Genomic DNA, 24,045 nt, shown 5'->3' with positions numbered 1-24,045 from the left:
CCTTGGGAGAGCAAGAGCAATGAAGTTTTGGCTCTGAGAACTGTGAACAAAGTTGTTGGTTTAAGTATTTTTTGAATGTGACTGCTCCATATGCTGGGTATGGCTATAATCACACAAAAGAAATATTTCATAGATATTCTTTCCACATGCATTTTTGATGACACCCATGATCTTTGAAGTTTTTCATTGCAAAGTTTAATCAAAGTATCTTATCTTTAGGAGAAAAGCTATCAAGTACCAAGAGAAATACTATTATGTGAACACATGCAGAGTATCTTAATCCTGAAAAGTGATTGGAATCTGTTACAGGATAATTAATGTTTACACAACTGTTTTTAAATGTCCTTGGCTTTTTTGAAAATTAGGAAAAAAAAATCTGTCTTTGATTTTTCTGACCCTTGCTACGTATCTGAAACATCCTACTTTAAGTGACTGCACAGATTTTAAAAAACCAAAACAGTAAACAAAGGCAAGGCTACTTGAGGAGTGGGCATCCCCTACTTTTCCAAAACTACATATTAGGTGGGCAAAATAGTGCAGACTTCATCACCTGAGTCCAGTGGTTGGGGTGGGGTGCTTTGAGGAATACTAACTTTCAATGGCAACAAATGAAGCTTCAGAGCTTTCTGGAGCTGGTGAAAATATAATTTTGTTTGAATTTTGGAGGATATTTCAGGACTGAACTCTAACTTTTATTGTATCAGGGTCAAATAATGACCATAAAAGCAAATCAATCACCTTAGCCAGCTGACAAATCTCACTTAGAAATCCAGATTGAAGTGAAAGATCTTGCATTTCACCCTAAAGGCTGCCTGTCATGCTTGAGGGTTGGTGGATGATTGAATTCCAGAGCTGAAGACCTTTCACCAATAAAGGCCTGCTATCTGCCCCCAGCTTTTCAACTTTAAACTTATGGCAATTTGAATTAATGTATTCTCTTATTCTGACACAAGATTACTGAAAAGCTTCAGCTTTTAGAGTCATGCCACTATTGGATAAAAACATAGCTTACAGATGATTACTTTTATAGTCTTAAAGCACTTTATATATGGGCGCTGATCCACTAAAGTATCTAAGTACTTGCATAACTTTAAGCAGGAATAGTCGTAGTGAAGAACTACTTGTGCTTAAAGTTATGAAACTGCTTAAGTGCTTTGCTGGACTAGGGGCTCAGATTTAAAAGCTACACACATATTTAAAACACTTGTGAAATCCTGACCTCACTGACTTCATAGGGGCAGAATTTTCCCCCTAAATCCAGTAGATATTTCAATCCTATTTGTCTTCACTGTTCTGTAGCACAAGCCCTTCTTTAATGTGTTATTCTTCCAGACAGACTTCAACTGCTTTCCAGCTTTGACAGCCTTTCACTGCAGCTAGCATAAACATGGTTTTAATATTCTGTATTATGGTGAATTCTAATATGCCCAAGAATGTTCAACCAATTGAGTAGATAGAGTGCATGAGCACTGGGATACTGCACTTGTAGAGAAATACTCTCCTGTAACTGAGTATTCCATTTCAGTTTTATTGCTGAAGAATGGTTCAGATAAAAATTCTAATAAGATTTAAATGAAATCTTCCAAATAATGAAGGCAAAAACCCAAAACTGGTAGGCAACACACTGCTTTTCAACAAATGTTAAACATACTGCATATTTCAAGATTAAAGATAAACAATTTAACTTATAAATCAATTGAATATTAAAACTATTTTAAGTCTGAGGATGAAGTTGTTAGCTAAGACTTTCCTAGTGTAAGTTTAGAATCTCCACATTGCAGACCAGTGTCAGAGTCTGAAATCTCACTTGTATAATTATGTAACGTTTCATTGTCCACAATTGTTTGTTCTTTATCAAGCCCTTTTGTGTTAGGGGTTGAATGGTTGTTTAAGACACCGCTTGGTCCAAAGAGTTCTTCCATAAGAGAATTTTTCCTCTCTCTTAGCGTTGTACGAACATAGCATCCATCCTCTGCAGCAGTGTCTTTCTGCCTTGTTTTGGTAACTCTACCAAATGATGGCTCATATATGCCAAATGAATTTCTTGCCTTCAATTCAGCTGTCTCACTCTGGTGCTGACCAGCTTGTCTGTTTTTGCGGAGGCTGCCTGTGTTGGACACTGGACCTGATGCAGGAAGCCCCTGATGCAAGTTTTCAGTGGCTTCTGTGAAGGTATACTGTTTTTTTAGTCTAGTGGGTGTTCTGTTGTTCTGCGTTGAAGTTACACTTTTATCTTCTGCTGCTCCTTTGTCACTTAGTTGTTTACTTTTTCTTTCCTCCTTTTCATTCTCTTCTGCTACAACTTTTTCCTGATTATTCTTCCTCATTGGGACATCGTTTGGCGGTCGAGTTTGTCCTGCTTTCATCAGTTTCTCCAGTTCTTCTTTCAGTAAGTCAGCTTTCCGTTTTTGCACTTCTCTGTTTTTCTTCTTTCTTTCCATAAATTCAAAATGAGTTTTTTCTTCTGTGAGCTGTATTTCATCTCTTAAAAATTCTACAATGGAATATTTTTATTTAGGAATCTTTTTAATTTAAAAATTGTTTAAGAGCATTAGATAGTGCAAAGACATTTTACCTCTGTAAATCTATATAACATCATTCTTGTTTATATTTCACTAGTTTTATGAGATTACTAAGATACTGTTCACTAATGAGTATGCCAGAAGATTTGTTAGATCTAGATAGAGCACCCGGATGCTAAATCGACTCTAGAGTTTTCCTCTAGGCTTTTACTACATATTTTTTCCAGTTGTTTAACTTTATTCAGTGTATAAATGTGATAATTTTATTCATGATAATTTTTAATACTCCATGATTTTGTAAAGGGTGAACCTAGAAAAGTAATATACTTCTATATGACAAAGTCCAACTACCAGCCCTGCAAACAAATTCAACATGGGATCTAAACTCACATTGTGTTCTTTTTGTCTTCAGCATCATCACCCATCATAAAGAAGAATTCCGGAACTTAAGTGACAATTTTGTTGATGTTGAATAAGGTGGAATAGATTCCACTTTATCATATCCTAGCTGTATTGGCTCTGTAGTGTGGGCATTAGTTGGGTTGTTTTGGGGGGGTAGTATACACACACAGAGCACCCACGGCTTATATATCAAGTTGCTATACAATTAAAAAAAAATAGGGATGGTCTCACTGTCTTGGAGAGAACTACTCACTGCCAAACAATAAAATGAGCTAAAACACAACCTTAAAGAAAAAGTAGATCACAAGGAGAAGTGAAAATAGTCAAAGATTAACAGAGATAAACAGAAAGGCCTTATACCAAGGACTGAAGACCACAAAAGAGTGATTTTGGCTCAGTAAGAAACCCTCCCCCCCTTGCAGGGTGGATTCCCCTTGTTCATGCAGCTACATCAGATATGCCTCTTCAGGGATAACAGCATTAATAGTGTCAAAACAGGGTCAAGCAGGTTTGGTGCACCTTTGGGGTATGACAAACCAAAAGGAGGACAAGTTTTGAGAGCAGATGGGCTCTGGTCTCAATCCTTGTTGAGACAATTGGGGAGACAAGGTAGACTGAGACAAACTCTAGACAAGGTTCCAGTAGCAGCATAAATTACCTCTCAACCCTCATCTGAAACCACCCTTCTGAAGGCCAGATGATAGGGGTCAGCAGCCTATCACTCAGGATCAAGTTGATCAGCATAAATTGTCAATAAAACCACCATAGTCCATTATCTGTTCAAACAAGGCACCTGATTTCTGCATACTGTCACCAAGAATGCTATTAGAAGGCCAGAAGCACAGACATATATAAACCAACTCTAAATTACTTACATAAGTGCTACAGCATCACTAAGGTGGACTTCAGTGGCTTGTATTAACGCTGTTGTTGAACTTGTTTGTTGTATGTCAGATACAGGCTAATGGCCATCACGGCAACGTGTATTACCAGTGTACTGTAGTTCATTTGTTCTGTTTGCATAAGATCAAATGAGGTTATGAAAAATTAAAAGTATACCTCTACATGTTTTATTAGAAGTTTCTTGCTTTGATGGTTTCTTGGTTGGTTCAATTTCTATCTTATGTTTTGTATCTTCATAGGGTTCTACTTTTTGATTTATGTCTTCAGTTGTCTTTTTCTCCTACAATTCAAGATAAACAAAGATAATGGTAAAAAAAGCTACACTTATGTTAGTGAATGATCAGTGATTTTTTTGTGACTCAAGACGCTCATTTTTGGTATTTTCTGTTCTATTTAGATTATCATACATTTATTTCATATAGTAACTTTTGCCCTCACAAAAGTATCCTTATATGTTTAAAATAATACCACTATATTTAAACAAAAAATGGTGCATGCAGTACATCTTCAGAACACACTGAAATTAAGGATATTCAGAAAAAAAGTTCTTGAAAATTATGGAATGAAGTATGATATAGGAGCAAACACATTAGAAACTTTGAGGTTAAATGGGATCCAAATGTTTCATACCTCTAGGAATAGAGCTGCACTCTTGACTATTCCTTGTTTTTGATGATGTGAAACCTGTGCTGATCTAAAATTCTGCTTATTTACTTGTACTGATTTGCTTAAACTAACACCTGTAGAAAGAAGAGCAAGTATTAAAGGGAAGCACAGAGTTTCTGAAACAATGCCATATTTGGAAATAGATAATACCTATAAAACCAATATTGGTATGGAAATCTATTATTTTAAACATCTCTAGCTCCAGGTATGTATTCTTTATTCCCATAATGCCATTTTATAAAAAAACATAAGGCAGAAGAGGTTTGTAACAGTTTCTATCAAAATCCACACAGATAAAACAGGCACCACTGGCATTCCCAAAACCACTATTCAGCTGCTGGCTAACCTCCATAAGTGCCTAAGTGTCCACCAGAGGAGTCCCGTAGGGACCTATGCTTCTGCCAGCAGGCATACACAAAGCCATTTAAGTCCTGATGCCCTAGCTCATGTCTAAGACCTGCCAAGTTTCACAAACTAGGTGTTCCATGGCCTCTTACCTGACAGGTAGGCATATTCAGAGCATGCCTAACACACAAAAGACAATGGTGGTGGTGTCAATTTTCCCTCTTATAACCAATAGCCCAGTGACAGGTTTCAGAGTAGCAGCCATGTTAGTCTGTATTCACAAAAAGAAAAGGAGTACTTGTGGCACCTTAGAGACTAACCAATTTATTTGAGCATAAGCTTTCGAGAAGTACACTCACATGCCATGTGGGAGACCGAGGCTCAAGTCCCCATTCTGCCTGATTTAAAGCAGGGACTTGAAGCCCCCTCTTGCAGGTGGGTACCCTAATCACTGAGCTATAGAGTCATTCTCATACTCTCTCTTTGGCCCAATTAATAATAATTATTAAAAGTGGAATAGCTTCAACAGGAGAGACTGAAAGAGCCCAGTGATTAGGGCACTTATATTGGAGACCTGAGTTCAAGTCCAGCAAAGGAGGGACTGGAAGCTGAGTCTTCTATAGCCTGGGTGAACACCCTAACCACTGGGCTATTGCCTATAACTTCCTCGTGCTACCTCCTGATATTTCATGAGAAAAAACTGAACTGGCTTAGATGCCTAACTCTGTGAATCCCAAGTGGAGGAAGGCACCTAACTTCCTTTCAGAGATGGGGCCTAAGCCCCACTCCTCGTCATTTCCTTCTGATTAGCTTAAATGGCTTCCCTGCTCCCAAGCATGCTGGCTTCTGTGAATTTTTTTTAAAAAAATTAACTCTCACTCCATGCCTAAAAAGGGCTGTGAATTTCATTAGACGACAGGATGCAACACCCATACACCTTTTGCGAATCTAGCCCCATGTGAGGGGTACAAAAACATAGCAGAAGGGGAAAAAAAGGTGTCATCATGAGGGCTTCATTTATTGAACACAAAGTTGTCAGCGTTTCCTTTTCCTGATCAGAGCATTTCTGATAATAACTTAGAGTAGCAAATCAATTCGTTAAACCAGTAATGGGAGGATGCAGCATGAGTATTTCTACATCTAGCACACTCGGTTTGAAACCAGAGCATTGGCTGCAGCATGATTTCCTGGTGTTGGCTTTGTTTTGTCTCCCTTGAACTGTTGCTGGGTGGTAGCTAGGAAGGATCTTCATAGCTAGCATTTTGGAAATTATTTCTTAAGGATTTTGGACCAGTGTGGTGGACAGCTATGGTGGCAATGGTCCAATAAATCAGTGGTTCTCAACCAGGGGTACACAAACCCCTGAGGGTACACAGAGGTCTTCCAGGGAGGTACATCAACTCATCTAGCTATTTGCCTAGTTTTATAACAGGCTATATAAAAAGCACTAGCAACATCAGTACAAACTAAAATTTCATACAGACAATGACTTGTTTATACTGCTGTATATACTATACACTGAAATGTAAGTACAATACTTATATTCCAACTGATTTATTGTATAATTATATGGTAAAAATGAGAAAGTAAGCAATTTTCAGTAATAGTGTGCTGTGACACTTGTATTTTTATGTCTGATTTTATAAGCAAGTAGTTAAGTGAGGTGAAACTTGGGGTACGCAAGACAAACCAGACTCCTGAAAGGGGGACAATAGTCAGGAAATATTGAGAGCCACTGCTACAGAGAACCTTCCTTTTCTTTCTGAATCTTTGGTGAGTGCTATTGAGTTGTTTTAAAAGCCTTGTCAGAAGAAGTCCTTTGAGCATTTCTTAGATTCAGGACTAGGGGGAGCTAGAGATTTAGATGTGCCTTATGTTAGTACCTGTTAGTAAACAAAAAGAAAAGGAGTACTTGTGGCACCTTAGCGACTAACCAATTTATTTGAGCATAAGCTTTCGTGAGCTACAGCTCACTTCATCGGATGTGAGCTGTAGCTCACGAAAGCTTATGCTCAAATAAATTGGTTAGTCTCTAAGGTGCCACAAGTACTCCTTTTCTTTTTGCGAATACAGACTAACATGGCTATTACTCTGAAACCTGTTAGTAAACAGTAATACCTTTAGTTCTTTATTTCTGTATATTTTATTCATTTATATATATTAGCTATTCTTTAGAATCTTTATCTTCAGCAAAGAGTATGTCTGAATTCTAAGGCCTAGAACACTGGTCTTGACCAGTAAATAACCCTATTCAGAAATTCATTCATTATGCTGTATTTAATAACTCCAGGGCACCTTCATGTTCTTGGAAAACCATCTCCTTAACATACATATAAAATGCTGGCATAAGCATATCTTAACTAGGAAAACTAATAAGAAATTATTGTTATAGCAGTCAGATGTTTTCTGTTGGGGAAATCAATATGGAAGAATGATTGTGGGGTAAGAAAGACCCATTGAGAGATATTAACTTGAAGAATTGTTAGTCCTCTCAGCTGTAAATAATCATGCCTTCTCCTGTGAATCAGGTAAACTGAGACTCTATAGAAATGACATCACAATATATGTTTCTGGGAGAATATTCTTGGCAACTAGGTTTCCTTTGTCTGAAACCCTATATAATGATACTGGTATGGAAACTTAGGTTGGGAGAATGAAAACTGCACGTCCCTTCCAGATGCAGGACAGACAGATATACAGCTCTTAGTCTGACAACAAAGGGTAGTAATGTATCTATTTCATTCTGTATAGTGCTGTACTAATCTGATTGATAATCTTAGATTAAATCATTTCAATTGACCCTGTAATTTCGACAATCTCAAGTCGTTAACTCAGACACGCAAGAAATATATAATTAGTCTTTTTTCACAAATGAAAAAATAGAAAATGGCCATTTTGAGGGGGAGCATATCTTTTTTCTTAATATATCATGGACAAGTGCCACTGAGAGCCTGGCCCGTTGGTGGCTGAAGGACTGGCTACAACAACACCAATGACATATTGTGATTGGCGCTCTTTCTGTGAGGGCTGATGGACCGATTGATCAAGGTGATCATGGGAAAACCAACTCAGAATGTGGACAGAAGACAAGTTACTTGGTGGCATTTCCAGTTCTGGGTTCTAAATCAGTCCTAACTGGTAGGCTCAAACCAAACCCATTTGGCAGAGATACCAGCCCTCAGACCTTTGTCAGAACTCTTCCCCCATATATAAAATCACAGACTTCTCCCCACCTGAGAGCTTCCTCATCTCATGCAAGCAGAAACAGAACTTAAATAAGAATAACACAATAGAACAAAAGTGCAACAACAAAAGAAGTATAAGACTTAAAGTAAAACTTTATTATTGCCGTGTAACTAAAATTAGAAGCCAACATATCATAACTAAAAAAAGTCACCCTACTCTGGGTGGGAAGTGGGGATATGTGTTTTGTCACAGGGCAGCCCTACCTGGAGCACCCACTTCCCCCCACAGCATGATAAGTACACCTGCCTCAGTTCCCTGAGTCCCCAGTAACTCCATGCAAGCTTACCCTCTAGTCCATCCACAAGGTTTATTACCAAAACGTAGCTCAGTTAGTCCTCAACAAGAGTCCCAAACACAGTCCATTTCCACACCCTGTGGATATAGTTCTTAAAAATCCTGCTTTCCCAGCAAGCACCCTCCCATCATCTCTGCTGGGAGCCCATCCATACCATATTCTGGTGTCTTCCACCACACCTAGGCTCCTTGTTGGCCCTCTTCTTCTGTCCCTCTGCAAGGACAGCAGCAACCCCAGCTCATCCAATTGGAGTGCAACACCTCTCTTCCCAGCATGAACCCCCTCTGCTTCTCTGCTAGGAGATCACCTTTACCAGGAGAGCATTCCTCACTCCCCCAGGCTCTCTCATGGTCCCTCTGGGTCCTGTTCTCTGGCCCTAGAGATGTCAGCAAGTAAGCTCCCTGCTCAGTAGTAAATTAACACACGGGCAAATGGGTCATATGCCCAGGGGGCCTGGCCAATTTAGGGGCCCCTGCAGGAGCACCAAAACCTGGGTAGAAGTGTGGGGGCCACCAGCACTGGAACTGTGCCCCCACCTCCTGCTCCTCCTCTTCCCCCACCCCCCCTCCCATTGCCTGCTCCCCAGCCAGAACAGAAGCCAGAGCCGGGCAATGCCCAGGAAGCCCGAGCAGCTGTGGGGAGCCCCAGACCCTCCACTTGCCCTGGGTGGGGGCCAGGGTGCCTGAGAACAGCCCCTAGCCCGTGTCCCTGCACCCCAGGGCACAGCGCTGCCAGTGGGACTCATGGGTGGGGACTCCAGTCCAGCCTCCTGCCCCATTCCCCGGGCCTGCAGATGTGCTCTGCAGGGAGAGGAGGCCCTGGCCCAGTTGGGAGGAGGCAGGGAGCCCCAGAAAGGTCACAGGCAGCAAGGAGCTGGGCAGGGAGGGCTCCTCCAGTGCAGCTCCCACTGCTACTGGCCCGGCCTCAATGGCCACCACACTCTACTCAGGCTTGCTCAGTGCCTGCACTTGACTCCAGGTGCCAGTCTACCCCCCACTGGGTCCCTCCTGCTGCGAGGCTGCTCCTGCACTGCTGCCTGGGCTTTGTGCCTGAGGCAGCAGCCACATGTGGCACTGCTCCTCCTGTTGCCTCTACCCAAGGCTTGCAGTTGGAGGGGCAAACTCCCCTTCCCAAGTACACCCATGCCGCCACAACTTAATGCCTGCCCAGGGCTACTACGAACACGTTAAAAAGAGGGAGGGCATGGCCCAGTTCTGGTACCCCTGGGCTCCCAGGGTTTGTGGGGCCCAAATGTTCTTTGTGCCCAGGGCCTCAATAAATCTTAATCCACCTCTGTCCTTGCTGCTCCCTGTATTCAGCCGTCTCTGGCCCTTGGCTCCAGCTCTCCAGATTAGAGCCAGCAGGCAACTCCCTCTGCTGTTCTTTGGCCTTCAGCCCTGGCCCTCTGGCTTGGGGACACCAGCCAGCAAATCCCTCTTGCTGCTCTCCTGCCTTCAGCCTTCTCCCAGGAAGCATAATCTCCTGGCTCTGTCAGATCTTCCCTCCTAACTCACTGGGTCTCCCTTCCCCTAAGGCTCAGGCACCCACTTTTAAGATCAATTAATTGGCCAGATTGGACTGTACTGATAAGGCACAGGTGCACTAGCCCTGCTCCTTTTTACAGGGCCAATATCAGGCAGTGACATGTCTTTAAATCCCACAACATGAATTGCCAGCTAACACTTACTGGGATTCAGACATTCAGTAGAGACAGTACATTAGGAAAGGAATAGACAGAAGACAACAGTAAGTCTGCATATTGCCACTCAATTTCTAAGAACTCTGCAATATTCACAGAAGTGAAAGTTTCCTTATGATAGTATCTAGCAAATGAAGTTTAAGTACTTGCCCCTCATCAAAGAAGTGCCAGTTTAGTTTTCCAATTTCGGGACAGCAACATGTTGCCAATATTTTAACGAAGGGCTTCTGCACAAAAATTCCTTCCCCTAACCCAGACTAATATCTGTGTCTCATGTTCATGTGCAAGGGATAATGGGCTGAGAAATCCATTAATTTGTTTTTTCCATTTAAAAAAACAGTTTTTTTCCCCAAAAACTATAGCCATGGAGGATAGCAACAGCCCCTGCAAGCTTATATGAAATGTAATTTCCAGGGAATGTTCATATTTTGTCCATGAGGAATATATGGATTATATAGGAGTATAGCACAGTGATCAGTATGTGTACTTCGTAACTGAGGGGAGCACATCTGTAGCAGAGTGGGGAGGTATCTACTGGAGCTTGTTGATAAATATTTATCATGGGGTGAATCCTGTATTATTGCAAAGGGGAAAAATTGCTCTTCAGAAGTAATTTTATCCACAGGGATATATCTCATGTACCTGTCTGAACATTCATATGAAGAAAAGACTGGATTCTAGTGTACTCTTATTTGCTGACTGACACAACTAGGAAGGAGGCTCTCTAACAATTCAATTATTGCAATCTCTCTGATTGTCTGTTTGAACTTTGTTTATGCTAACTAAACTTGGTAAACTAGATGCAAGCAACCAATATGCATTTTAATACGGCTGAAGGATTAGAAAACATGCCTTATAATGAGAGACTCAAAGTACTCATCTATTTAGCTTAACACAGGCTTTGTCTACACTAGCACTTGTGTCCGTTGGGGGATGTGAAAAAACAGCCTCTGACCAACAAAAGTTTCACTGACAAAAATGCTGGTGTGGACAGTGATGTGTTGGCGGGAGATGGTCTCCTGCCAAGATAGCTACTGCTGCTCATTGGGGATGGTTTAATGATGCCAGCAGGAGAGTTCTCTCCCACCGTCATAGAGCAGCTACACAGGAGATCTTACAGCGGCACCACTGCAGCGGTTCATCTATGCCGCTGTAAGGTCTGTAGTGTAGACATAGCCAAAGAGAAGGTTAAGGGGTGACTTGATAACAGTCTATAGGAATATATATTTAGTAATGGGTTCTTCTATCTAGCATAGAAAGGTATAACACAATTCAATGAAGCTACACAAATTCAGACTGGAAATAAGGCATACATTTTTAACAGTGAAAGTAATTAATCACTGGAACAATTTACTAAGGATAGTGGTGGATTCGCTATCACTGTCAATTTTTAAATGAAAAGTGGATGTTTTTCTAAAAGCTTTGCTCTCAGAATTATCTTGGGGAAGTTCTATGCCCTGTGTTATACAGGAGGTCAGACTAGATGATCACAATGGTCCCTTGGAATCTATGAAGCTAACCAAAGAAAAACAGAGCTCCCCTTCTATAAAAGAGGTCTATACAATCATAAGTGGTATAGAGAAAGTAAATAAGGAAGTGTTATTTACTCCTTTTCATAATACAAGAACAAGAGGCCACCAAATTAAATTGATAGGTAGCAGATTTAAAACAAACACAAGAAAGTATTTTTTCATGCAATGCACTGTCAACCTCTGGAACTCCTTGCCAGAGGGTATTGTGAAGGCCAATACTATAACAGGGTTCAAAAGGGAGCTATGTAGATTCATGGAAGATAGGTCCATCAATGGCTATTAGCCAGGATGGGCAGGAATGGTGTCCCTAGCCTCTGTTTGCCAGAAGCTAGGATTGGGTGACAGGGCATGGATCACTTGATGATAATCTGTCTGTTCATTCCCTCTGGGGCACCTGCCATTGGCCACTGTCAGAGGACAGGATACTGGGCTTAACGGACCTTTGGTCTGACCCAGTATGGCTGTTCTTATGTTCTTATGCTCTTCTTCTGTCAGACAACCTGTCACTGTGACCATCAGTCTTGTAAATACTGTTTAGAAGCAAGCCCTAGTCTGGGATCTCTCACCCTCAAAATGCAAGTCTAAGGCCTGGTCTACACATAAAAACCAGGTCAACCTAACTGCTATGATCAGGCCTATGAAGAATTTCATGCCCTGAACCCCATAGTTAGGTCAACCTAACCCCTACTGTAGACACAGCTAATTCGATTAAAGTCTTCTTCCATCGACCTAGCTACTGTCAAGGCCTTGTCTACACTACAGGGAAAAGTCGATCTAAACTATGCAATTTGAGTTACGTGAATAGCGTAACTCAAGTCGACATAGCCTAGATCTACTTACCGCAGGGTCCACACTACGCGATGTCAACGGGAGACGCTCTCCCATTGACTCCCCTTACTCTTCTCGATCCGGTGGAGTACAGGAGTTGACAGGAGAGCAATCTGCAGTCGATTTAGCAGGTCTTCACTAGACTCGCTAGATTGACCGACGATGCATCGATCGCCATGCATCGATCCCCCAGTAAGTGTAGACAAGCCTGAGAGGTGGATTACCTACACTGACAAGAAACCCCTTCCATCAGTATAGGAAGCACCTATTCTACAGTGCTACAGTGGTACTGTGTTGACTGTAGTGTAGGCATACCCTTAGAAGCTTTAGCTGTGAAAGGCTCATGGGAAGTTATGCATCTTTGAGATTAATGTATAACAGAATCTCCAGGGCTTACGGGTTAGGAAAATAATCTTTGAAGTTGCCACTTGAATGTCCTTAATTTATTTTAAATTTGTTCATCCAGTTGCTGTTTGGGTCCTGTTTTTATTATTAATTATTATTATTATTTACCTGGTACTGTAAGTAAACGCCAAGAAATGTTTCCTTCTCTGTGACTGGAAACCAGCCCTCCTAGAAAAGGGTTCCTCCCTATTTGAAATGTTAATTGGGGGAAATGATAGAATCATTCAAGAAACTATTCATTAAATGAATATTGAAAAAAAATTAAAACAACATCTGTATATTTGCAGTGAGTTCATACAGTATATGCATATCTTATAATACCCATACTATATTTTAGAAACAACAGCAACAATCCAGTACTTTCTGTTCTCCAAAAACATTCTAACTCATGGAATGGAAGCATCACATAACAAGGGCTATCAGACAAACAACATAAACACATAATAACTCATGTATGCATTCGTAAGATATTGAACATTTAACATATATACAAAAGACACTGTTGGATATGACAATTAGATGGTGGTGGAAAGTGTGACACAAAACTGCAGAGAACAACAATAACCATCCTTGTTTATTGCACATGATGACTGGCAGAGGTGACAAGAGATATAATTCAGTGATCAGATATCTTGACAAGCTGATAAGGGTATAATGCATTTCTTCCATAGCCATGTGAAACATCTCTATAAATTGAGAGTGGAAATGAGCGAGGCTTGAGCTGGATGAAGTGTACTGTGAGGTACAGAGTCTTACCTTATTAGAACTGAGGAGAGGGAAGCCTCGGATTGGATGCAGCAGACTAGAAATGTCTTACTCCTGTCCTCTTAGCAGGATATTTGGCAGTATTTACTGAAGAAATTTGCAACACACCTCTTGCAAACCTTGTCCAAACCTTTACTCATCTTATGGATCAAATATAAGAGTGAAAGCTTCTAACTGAAATTTTTCTTCATAGAAACAATTTCTGCTGAAGTGCCATTGCTGTAAAAAGCTACCTGAAACAAAGGCACCGAAGGCCTGTGACATCACAGAGAGGACTTCTCACTGGATGTTGTTGGCTCTGTCTGATTCAGATCGGCTGACTCAGCAGAAACGCAATTAGATTTAGGGGGCAAGCTGAATCCCAGAGATCTGATTTTCTAAAACCACTAACTTGTAAAGATTGGAGCAGCAATGCTGGTATTTTATCTTAGTTTTTGAGTTATCTTTGTTACACACATACCATCAGAAATAGTATTTATATCATTTTTAAACTGCCTATCTGATTTTTAAAGAAATGGGTAAGGCAAGTTTGCTACTAGACTAATCAAATGCTAAATTTCAGGCCAAAGTAATTTTTGCAGACAAATTATAAATTTAAAATTTAACAGATTTTACAAATAAAACCCTGACATAATCTTAACTACAGTGGTGTTAGAGAGCACAGCTATGTTCAAACATACTATACAAAATCTGTGGTGCTGTAATATGAAATACTGTTTGAATGCTAATGATCTAATGATGCAGAGATTATGTACTTAAGGCAGAAACACTGCTTACATCTCATCATTATTACACTTTATTTTCCAAAACTTTTGTAAGTATTTAACAGACACAGTATCATATACTGTACAGTCTATGTAAATGTCACTAAAAAAAGGTAAAAATTGGCCCAAAGTTCATTTACATAAACTAAGTTAAATATTCAGAAATGGGCTACTTAGTTGCATCCACATGAGCAAAGAAAAGTAATTGTGTGTCCAAAGGGGTAACTGCATGCGCAAGAACCCATTTTGCATATTTACAGGTGCAATTTAGGTCCCTGTTTTAGAAAATTTATCCCATTATGTCCCAGTTATAAAGCAATGCAAGTTCAACACTAAAATATATAAAAATAAAAAATATTACAGATATACAGTACCTTTTTTGCGAGGTACTGGATCAGCTTTGTCCTGTAGACCTTTAAGCATCCGATTTGCATAGATATTTTTTATACCAACTTCTCGTTCCTTTTCCTAAAAAAAAATCCACACTATCAAACTTAATGATTACCTTTTACCAGCTCCAGTGCCTCATCTTAAAATAGTGTTAATGAATGTAATAATGTTCATGAAAATAGAGAACAAGTAGCTGTGGCCTGAGACAAACGCTCTGCAGGCAGACACTTTGTAAAAGGTTTAACACATCACTGTACCAATACACGTTGATCCTAACTCAAATGTGAAAATCCTCACATTCCAGTCCAAAGCCTTTCTTGGACAGAAACTATCAACCATGGTGAATTGTGCCAATGGGAGTGAGCCTGTGATGTCCATAAATGGGAACTAGCAATCTCATTTTCTTCAAAAAGAAAAGGAATACTTGTGGCACTCCTTTTCTTTTTGCGAATGCAGACTAACATGGCTGCTACTCTGAAACCTGTCATTTTCTTCAGAGATCTGAAGAAATTTGAATTCTGATCTCTTTTAAGCCTTAACACACACCTACATTCTTTCATATCGATTTTTCATAACATTACATTCAGGAGATGGAGATGCGACAGGTTGGGTTACACAGACTCCCTTAGGACTATCACCTGATGTGTTGAGACTACCTCTGAGCCTGTTTTCTCTGCCAGTTTGGGCCTCCAGAACCTTGTCTTGTTGAGCCAGATACGCTAATCTGCTGCAACACAGACCCAGGGTCTGACCCACGCCCCCAAAGCTGCAGACTTAACTGAAAACAGCTTAGCCAGTGCTCCTGTCTCTAGCACCCAGACATCCAGCTCCCAATAGGATTCAAACCCCAAATGAATCCGTTTTACTCTGTATAAAGCTTATACAGAGTAAACTCATAAATTGTCCACCCTCTATAACACTGATAGAGAGATATGCACAGCTGTTTGCTCCCCCAGGTATTAACTACTTACTCTGAGTTAATAAAAGACCCCAGGCTTTTTAAAACTTTTGTCATTTTTGTTGCTCTCCTCTAGACTCTCTCCTATTGTCCACATCTTTCTTAAAGTGTGGCACCCCAAACTGGATACAGTACTTCAGCTGAGGCTTCACCAGTACCAAGTAGAACAGGACAATTATTTCCCATGTCTTACATACGACATTCTCATTAATACAACCCAGAATGATATTGGACTTTTTCACAACTGCATCACATTGTTGGCTCATATTCAGTTTGTGATCCACTATAACATCCAGATCCTTTTCTGCAGTACAACTGCCTAACTAGTTACTCCCCATTTTGTAGTTCTGCATTTGAGTTTTCTTTGCTAAGAGCAGTACTTTGGATTTGTTTTTATTGAATTTCATTTTGCTGAATTCAGACCAATTTTCCAATTTGTCAAGATCGTTTTGAATTCTAATCCTGTCTTCCAAAGTGCTTGCAACCCCTCCCAGCTTGGTGTCTGTGACATTACACTCCATATTCTTTATGAAAATATGCTTATGATATGGGTATGACATCACTGAGATGTACTTTATGCAAGATGGATCTTGTAAGGTATCATTGGAAAGGTTATGATTTACTGAATGTGATTATCTAATTTGTACGCCTGTATCATTTCTGTATCTGAAGTAGGAATATTGACTATGTATCTGTATTTCAAATGGGATACTTTGGGTGCACCCCCAACTAGCCATTCAGGTACAACAATGAGAAAGCCAGACAGTGCTAATGACCCATTAGCAAAGACAATGGACTGTAAAATAGCTTAGTCTTCCTGTGGACGTTTGAAACAGCCTACGAGCAATGGCTGCCACAGCCATGCAGAGACATGGGTCCAAGTAACCTGGTTCTGGATACCCCACCTTCCCTTTTGGAATGCCAGTGTTTTTCCACTGGAAGACAAAGGGTTCGCGCCTTACACAAGAGTTATATAAGGCAGGGGAGTGACCTCATTGTGGTTCTCCTCTATCTCCCCACCCAAAGAGATACTGAAAAACACTTGGAACCAAGAACTGAACTGGGGGAAGAAGGGTTGATCCCAAGCTGGAAGGGTGTCTAGCTTGTGAGTAATAATACCTGAGGTCTCAAGCTAGAGACCAGTGCAGCTGCCTTTCAAGACTTTCTGTAATCTGCCTGCAACAATATCTAGGGTGAGAAATTACTATTTGTAACTAATTTATTTAGTGAAATAAGCTTAGCTTACGTGTTTTGTTTATTTGCTTAGTAATCTGCTTTGTTCTGTTTGCTATCTCTTTAACCACTTAAAATTCACCTTTTGTAGTTAAAAAACTTATTTCTTGTTTATAATATAACCCCGTTTGTGCAATTCATAATTGGGGGTGGGGGAATAAGAGGTTGTGCATACGTTCCTCCACACTGAGGGAGGAGGTGGATTTTATAATATACTTTTGGGTCTGCACTCCAAGAGAGGTGGACACCTGAGTGCTGGGGCAAGTCCCTTAAGATGAGTCTTCCCAGAGCTGATCTCAGCATCTGTGTTGTTCTGCAGTTGAGTATGGCGCTGCCTGTGTGTGTGCTGGAGGAGGCTTAATAGCCTGGCTCCGCAAGACAGGTAAAAAAGATGCCCAGGTGGCAGAACAGGCGGGCTCAGTGGTATCTCAGCACGTCAGGTGGCATCCTAAGGGGGGCAACCTGTCACAGTGTCATCTGCAAATTTTATAAGCATATTATCCACCCCATTATCCAAGTCATCAATGAAAATGTTGACTAGGACTAGACCCAGGACCGACCCCTGTGGGACCCTGCTACAGTTATAGCATAACATGCTGATCCAGACTCATCAAATGGCAACAGGGAGATATTGTTAATTGCATTTCTACCAGTTATTAATCTACTTCAGATTCTGACAAATAGATGTAATGATAATTTAATTTATTTTACTTTTTTATATTTTTGCAGTGTATACATTTTGCATTACATATTCCTTAGTTATCTTATTTAAGAATATAATGAAAGTAACAGGAACATGTAACACAAGACATGTGGCACTTTTATAAAAAAAAACCTTTTTTAAACCTTGAGTACCTTAATTTTTTGTTGAAGAGACTTAATTTCCATTTGTAAGTTCTTTGTGATTGTCCGAGCTGCTATAGTCTTTCTATTCTCAGCTGCCAATTGACGACTAAAGATGCTACTGTTCAACGTCAGCTGTTTTTCTAAGCCCTAGAAACATTACATATTTAACCATGTAGATATACTCACTGTAACAGCTGAAGAATTTCAATTCACATAAGGTTTAAAAAATAAGCAGAGTAACATAATGAAAAATGAAACTTCTAATAATCATATTCTACTGTAAATAAAATCTGAAATTAGAAGTTTGTAATAAAACAAAAATGCAGTGTATCCATTTACATCTAAAATTAACAAAAAGCTGGTTACCAAACAAAATGAATATATAGGTTTTCAAAAATTAAAAATAACTCAATATACTAAATTCCTAATGTGTTAATCCAGTACAGTCTTTTTTTGGGAGATCATCAGGACCTGATTCTCATTTACATTAAGGCCCCTTTACACCACTCTGGCAGTATAAATGAGAATCAGGTCCTGTATCATTTAGAATCCAGGGGATAAACTGTAATTGCCATTGTGTCAGTATCAAAATTATAAGCTAAGCACCCAATCCTGCAAAGTCTCCATGAGCAAGACTTTCTACTGATTCTCAATGGGGGTTCTACAAATGAACAGCTTTCAGAATGGCAGCTGAGTTCAGTTATTCTTCTGATAGAGTAGAAATGAATTTCTGGAGGGTAAATGGAAGACTTCACTGTTCTGAGATTTTATTAAAAATCGGAGATGGAGGCTTTCCCCATAAAGACAATGAGAGTAAAGAAGTATGAGACATTAAAGGCACGGAATCCTCTTTATTTTCTCTCATCCTATGCCTTTATTACACGCTCTCAGGGACATTATTTTTAACAGTTCTGTACGCCATTACTTTTTGATTAAAATATTTGTGTTTGATACTGTTATGAATTCAAATTTGAATGATCTACATCTAAATTGGAAGGAGTAAAAGTAAAGATATCCATGAAGCACTTTAGGCCCCTAAACTCCAGAGTTAGGCCCCTAAATCCCCATGTGTGGCAGCACTGCAATCCACAAAACTTCTGCTTGGCTGCTGCCTAACCCTGTAGGCACCTAAACTCACTCGGCGCTTAACTTTCCACTGTAAAAGTTCTCTAGGTGCCTAAGTTTTAGACTCTGGGACATGCCCACCACTGCCCCACTCTGGGAGTCGAGATGCCTCCCTCCCACCTAAGCCCAGAGTGATTAATGAACTGGGGGAAGACAGGCACTGGGCTGCCTAAATTGCATATGGGGCTTGATCCAGTAGGTGCCTTCCCTTCCAGACTGGGTCCCATTCAAAATCCATTGGAAGAGGAAGGAGTGGTGCCCATCTTATAACTTTTAGTCCAGTGGTTAGAACACTCCCCTGGGATGTGGGAAATGCAGGTTCAATTCCCCCCTCTCTGCCAGAGGGTGAGAAAGGACTTGAGCAGGGGAATCTCCTGTTTCTCAGGAGGGTTCTCCAACCACTGAACTACAGGATATTCTGATGTGGGGCTCCCTCAATCTCACCTGCTGAAGCTGTTCCTTTGTGGATAAATAATGAAGGAGTGAATGGAGGAGGGGTTATTGGACTTGGGGGTCTCCCATGTGGGTGCTCTAACCACCAGCCTACAAAGTCATTCTCACTCTCTCTCTCTCTAATCCAATGACTGCTTGTGTGTGTGTGTGTGTGTGTGTGTGTGTTAGGGTACCCATATGGGAGACCCCAGGCCCATTCACTCTTTCATTATTTAATCCACAGTGAAACAGCTTCAAAGGAGAGATTGAGGGATCCCCATATCAGAATATCCCACGGCTCAGTAGTTAAGAGCATAAGGTGAATGTTCTAAGCACAGAGCTAAAGTTATATGGTGGGCACCACCACCACCTCCTACTCCTCCGGTGGCCATTTGTGTGGTGTGAGGCAGGTGCACAAATCATTCCTTCAAGAAGGGCCTAGGTCACCTGACATTATGTGCCTGGTTCCCATTTGTGGATCACTAAACAGACCTAGGCACCTCCCTGAAGCCCCGATTTAGGTGCCTATCTCAGAGAGAGATTGGGGCTCAGCAAACCCCTCTCATCAGCATCTCCCTTGGGTAGCTTAGCTGGCTCCCTGTCTAGTGTGTTGGCTTTCTAAGTTGCCTATCTCTCCCCGTTCATTGTATAGGAGCCTAGGCACCAAACTCAGGCTTTGTGATCAAAATAAATTTGTTTGTCTCTAAGGTGCCACAAGTACTCCTTTTCTTTTTAGTGTTTTTTCTGTGATTTTCTAGGCGCCTAAAAGTTGGGCATGGTGATGCTTGGTGTTTCAACCCCTAAGACCCTGGGAACACTGCAAAGGCAGTTTGCCCAATCCTTGGGGGTAAGGAAGGAACATCCTCCATAGCTCTCTAGCAGCCTCCTACAAGAGCAGTGTTAGCCCTGGTCTACACTAGGACTTTAGGTCGAATTTAGCAGCGTTAAATCAATGTAAACCTGCACCCGTCCACACGATGAAGCCCTTTATTTCGACTTAAAGGGCTCTTAAAATCGATTTCCTTACTCCACCCCTGACAAGTGGATTAGCGCTTAAATCAGCCTTGCCGGGTCGAATTTGGGGTACTGTGGACACAATTTGACGGTATTGGCCTCCGGGAGCTATCCCAGAGTGCTCCATTGTGACCGCTCTGGACAGCACTCTCAACTCAGATGCACTGGCCAGGTAGACAGGAAAAGAACCGCGAACTTTTTAATCTCATTTCCTGTTTGGCCAGCGTGGCAAGCTGCAGGTGACCATGCAGAGCTCATCAGCAGAGGTGACCATGATGGAGTCCCAGAATCGCAAAAGAGCTCCAGCATGGACTGAATGGGAGGTACGGGATCTGATCGCTGTATGGGGAGAGGAATCCGTGCTATCAGAACTCCGTTCCAGTTTTCAAAATGCCAAAACCTTTGTCAAAATCTCCCAGGGCATGAAGGACAGAGGCCATAACAGGGACCCGAAGCAGTGCCGCGTGAAACTTAAGGAGCTGAGGCAAGCCTACCAGAAAACCAGAGAGGCGAACGGCCGCTCCGGGTCAGAGCCCCAAACATGCCACTTCTATGATGAGCTGCATGCCATTTTAGGGGGTTCAGCCACCACTACCCCAGCCATGTTGTTTGGCTCCTTCAATGGAGATGGAGGCAACACGGAAGCAGGTTTTGGGGACGAAGAAGATGATGATGAGGAGGAGGAGGTTGTAGATAGCTCACAGCAAGCAAGCAGAGAAACCGGTTTTCCCGACAGCCAGGAACTGTTTCTCACCCTGGACCTGGAGCCAGTACCCCCCGAACCCACCCAAGGCTGCTTCCTGGACCCGGCAGGCAGAGAAGGGACCTCCGGTGAGTGTACCTTTTAAAATACTATACGTGGTTTAAAAGCAAGCATGTGAAAGGATTACTTTGCCCTGGCATTTGCGGCTCTCTTGGATGTACTCCCAAAGCCTTTGCAAAAGGTTTCTGGGGAGGGCAGCCTTATTGCGTCCTCCATGGTAGGACACTTTACCACTCCAGGCCAGTAACACGTACTCAGGAATCCTTGTACAACAAAGCATTGCAGTGTATGTTTGCTGGTGTTCAAACAACATCCGTTCTTTATCTCTCTGTGTTATCCTCAGAAGAGTGAGATATCATTCATGGTCACCTGGTTGAAATAGGGTGCTTTTCTTCAAGGGACACTCAGAGGAGCCCGTTCCTTCTAGGCTGCTTACCTGTGGCTGAACAGAAATGTTCCCTGCTGTTAGCCACGGGGAGGGGGGAGGGTTGAGGGGGTAGCCACGCGGTAGGGGGGAGGCAAAATGCGACGTTGTAACGAAAGCACATGTGCTATGTATGTAATGTTAACAGCAAAGTTTACCCTGAAAGAGTGTAGCCACTGTTTTATAAAATGTGTCTTTTTAAATACCGCTGTCCCTTTTTTTTTCTCCACCAGCTGCATGTGTTTCAATGATCACAGGATCTTCTCCTTCCCAGAGGCTAGTGAAGATTAGAAAGAAAAAAAAACGCACTCGTGATGAAATGTTCTCTGAGCTCATGCTGTCCTCCCACACTGACAGAGCACAGACGAATGCGTGGAGGCAAATAATGTCAGAGTGCAGGAAAGCACAAAATGACCGGGAGGAGAGGTGGTGGGCTGAAGAGAGTAAGTGACGGGCTGAAGAGAGTAAGTGGTGGGCTGAAGACAGGGCTGAAGCTCAAATGTGGCGGCAGCGTGATGAGAGGAGGCAGGATTCAATGCTGAGGCTGCTGGAGGACCAAACCAGTATGCTCCAGTGTATGACTGAGCTGCAGCAAAGGCAGCTGGAGCACAGACTGCCACTGCAGCCCCTCTGTAACCAACCGCCCTCCTCCCCAAGTTCCATAGCCTCCACACCCAGACGCCCAAGAACGCGGTGAGGGGGCCACTGGCCAACCAGCCACTCCGCCACAGAGGATTGCCCAAAAAAAAGAAGGCTGGCATTCAATAAATTTTAAAGTTGTAAACTTTTAAAGTGCTGTGTGGCATTTTCCTTCCCTCCTCCACCACCCCTCCTGGGCTACCTTGGTAGTCATCCCCCTATTTGTGTGATGAATGAATAAAGAATGCATGAATGTGAAGCAACAATGACTTTATTGCCTCTGCAAGCAATGATTAAAGGGAGGAGGGGAGGGTGGTTAGCTTGCAGGGAAGTAGAGTGAACCAAGGGGCGGGGGGTTTCATCAAGGAGAAACAAAGAGAACTTTCACACCGTAGCCTGGCCAGTCATGAAACTGGTTTTCAAAGCTTCTCTGATGCGTACCGCGCCCTCCTGTGCTCTTCTAACCACCCTGGTGTCTGGCTGTGCGTAACCAGCAGCCAGGCGATTTACCGCAACCTCCCACCCTGCCATAAACGTCTCCCCCTTACTCTCACAGATATTGTGGAGCACACAGCAAGCAGTAATAACAGTGGGAATATTGGTTTCGCTGAGGTCTAAGCGAGTCAGTAAACTGCGCCAGTGCGCCTTTAAACGTCCAAATACACATTCTACCACCATTCTGCACTTGCTCAGCCTGTAGTTGAACAGCTCCTGACTACTGTCCAGGCTGCCTGTGTACGGCTTCATGAGCCATGGCATTAAGGGGTAGGCTGGGTCCCCAAGGATACATATAGGCATTTCAACGTCCCCAACAGTTATTTTCTGGTCTGGGAATAAAGTCCCTTCCTGCAGCTTTTGAAACAGACCAGAGTTCCTGAAGATGCGAGCGTCATGTACCTTTCCCGGCCATCCCACGTTGATGTTGGTGAAACGTCCCTTGTGATCCACCAGAGCTTGCAGCACTACTGAAAAGTACCCCTTGCGGTTTATGTACTCGCCGGCTTGGTGCTCCGGTGCCAAGATTGGGATATGGGGTTCCGTCTATGGCCCCACCACAGTTAGGGAATCCCATTGCAGCAAAGCCATCCACTATGACCTGCACATTTCCCAGGGTCACTACCCTTGATATCAGCAGATCTTTGATTGCGTGGGCTACTTGCATCACAGCAGCTCCAACAGTAGATTTGCCCACTCCAAATTGATTCCCAACTGACCGGTAGCTGTCTGGCGTTGCAAGCTTCCACAGGGCTATCGCCACTGGCTTCTCAACTGTGAGGGCTGCTCTCATCTTGGTATTCATGCGCTTCAGGGCAGGGGAAAGCAAGTCACAAAGTTCCATGAAAGTGCCCCTACGCATGCGAAAGTTTCGCAGCCACTGGGAATCGTCCCAGACCTGCAACACTATGCAGTCCCACTAGTCTGTGCTTGTTTCCCGAGCCCAGAATCGGCGTTCCACAGCATGAACCTGCCCCATTAGCACCATTATGCATGCATTGGCAGGGCCCATGCTTTCAGAGAAATCTGTGTCCATGTCCTGATCACTCACGTGACCGCGCTGACATCGCCTCCTCGCCTGGTATCACTTTGCCAGGTTCTGGTGCTGCATATACTGCTGGTAATGCGTGTGGTGTTTAATGTGCTCCTAATTGCCAAAGTGAGCTGAGCGGCCTCCATGCTTGCCTTGGTATTGCGTCCGCACAGAAAAAAGGTGCGGAACGATTGTCTGCCGTTGCTCTGACGGAGGGAGGGGCGACTGACGACACGGCTTACAGGGTTGGCTTCAGGGAGCTAAAATCAACAAAGGGGGTGGCTTTACATCAAGGAGTATTTCAGGCAGGACTTCACGGAG

At 42.4% G+C, this 24,045-nt stretch overlaps 1 protein-coding gene across 1 annotated transcript in view; it reads right to left on the bottom strand.

Annotated features, from left to right (window-relative positions):
- Window positions 1-1,732: 1,732 nt before the first annotated feature.
- LCA5L (lebercilin LCA5 like) overlaps window positions 1,733-24,045 on the bottom strand; it is a 33,444-nt gene continuing 11,131 nt past the window's right edge. The window contains exons 4-8 of the mRNA XM_077818346.1: window positions 17,809-17,946; window positions 14,747-14,840; window positions 4,458-4,567; window positions 3,984-4,107; window positions 1,733-2,494 (exon numbers count right to left, since the gene is read on the bottom strand). Of these exons, the coding sequence (XP_077674472.1) occupies window positions 1,740-2,494; window positions 3,984-4,107; window positions 4,458-4,567; window positions 14,747-14,840; window positions 17,809-17,946 (1,221 nt within the window). The 3' untranslated portion in view covers window positions 1,733-1,739. The remainder of the gene's footprint in view (window positions 2,495-3,983; window positions 4,108-4,457; window positions 4,568-14,746; window positions 14,841-17,808; window positions 17,947-24,045) is intronic.

This window comes from Eretmochelys imbricata, chromosome 1, assembly GCF_965152235.1.
Source record: "Eretmochelys imbricata isolate rEreImb1 chromosome 1, rEreImb1.hap1, whole genome shotgun sequence".
Taxonomy (NCBI): Eukaryota; Metazoa; Chordata; order Testudines; family Cheloniidae; genus Eretmochelys; species Eretmochelys imbricata.
This window is presented reverse-complemented; position numbering and strand designations above follow the sequence as displayed.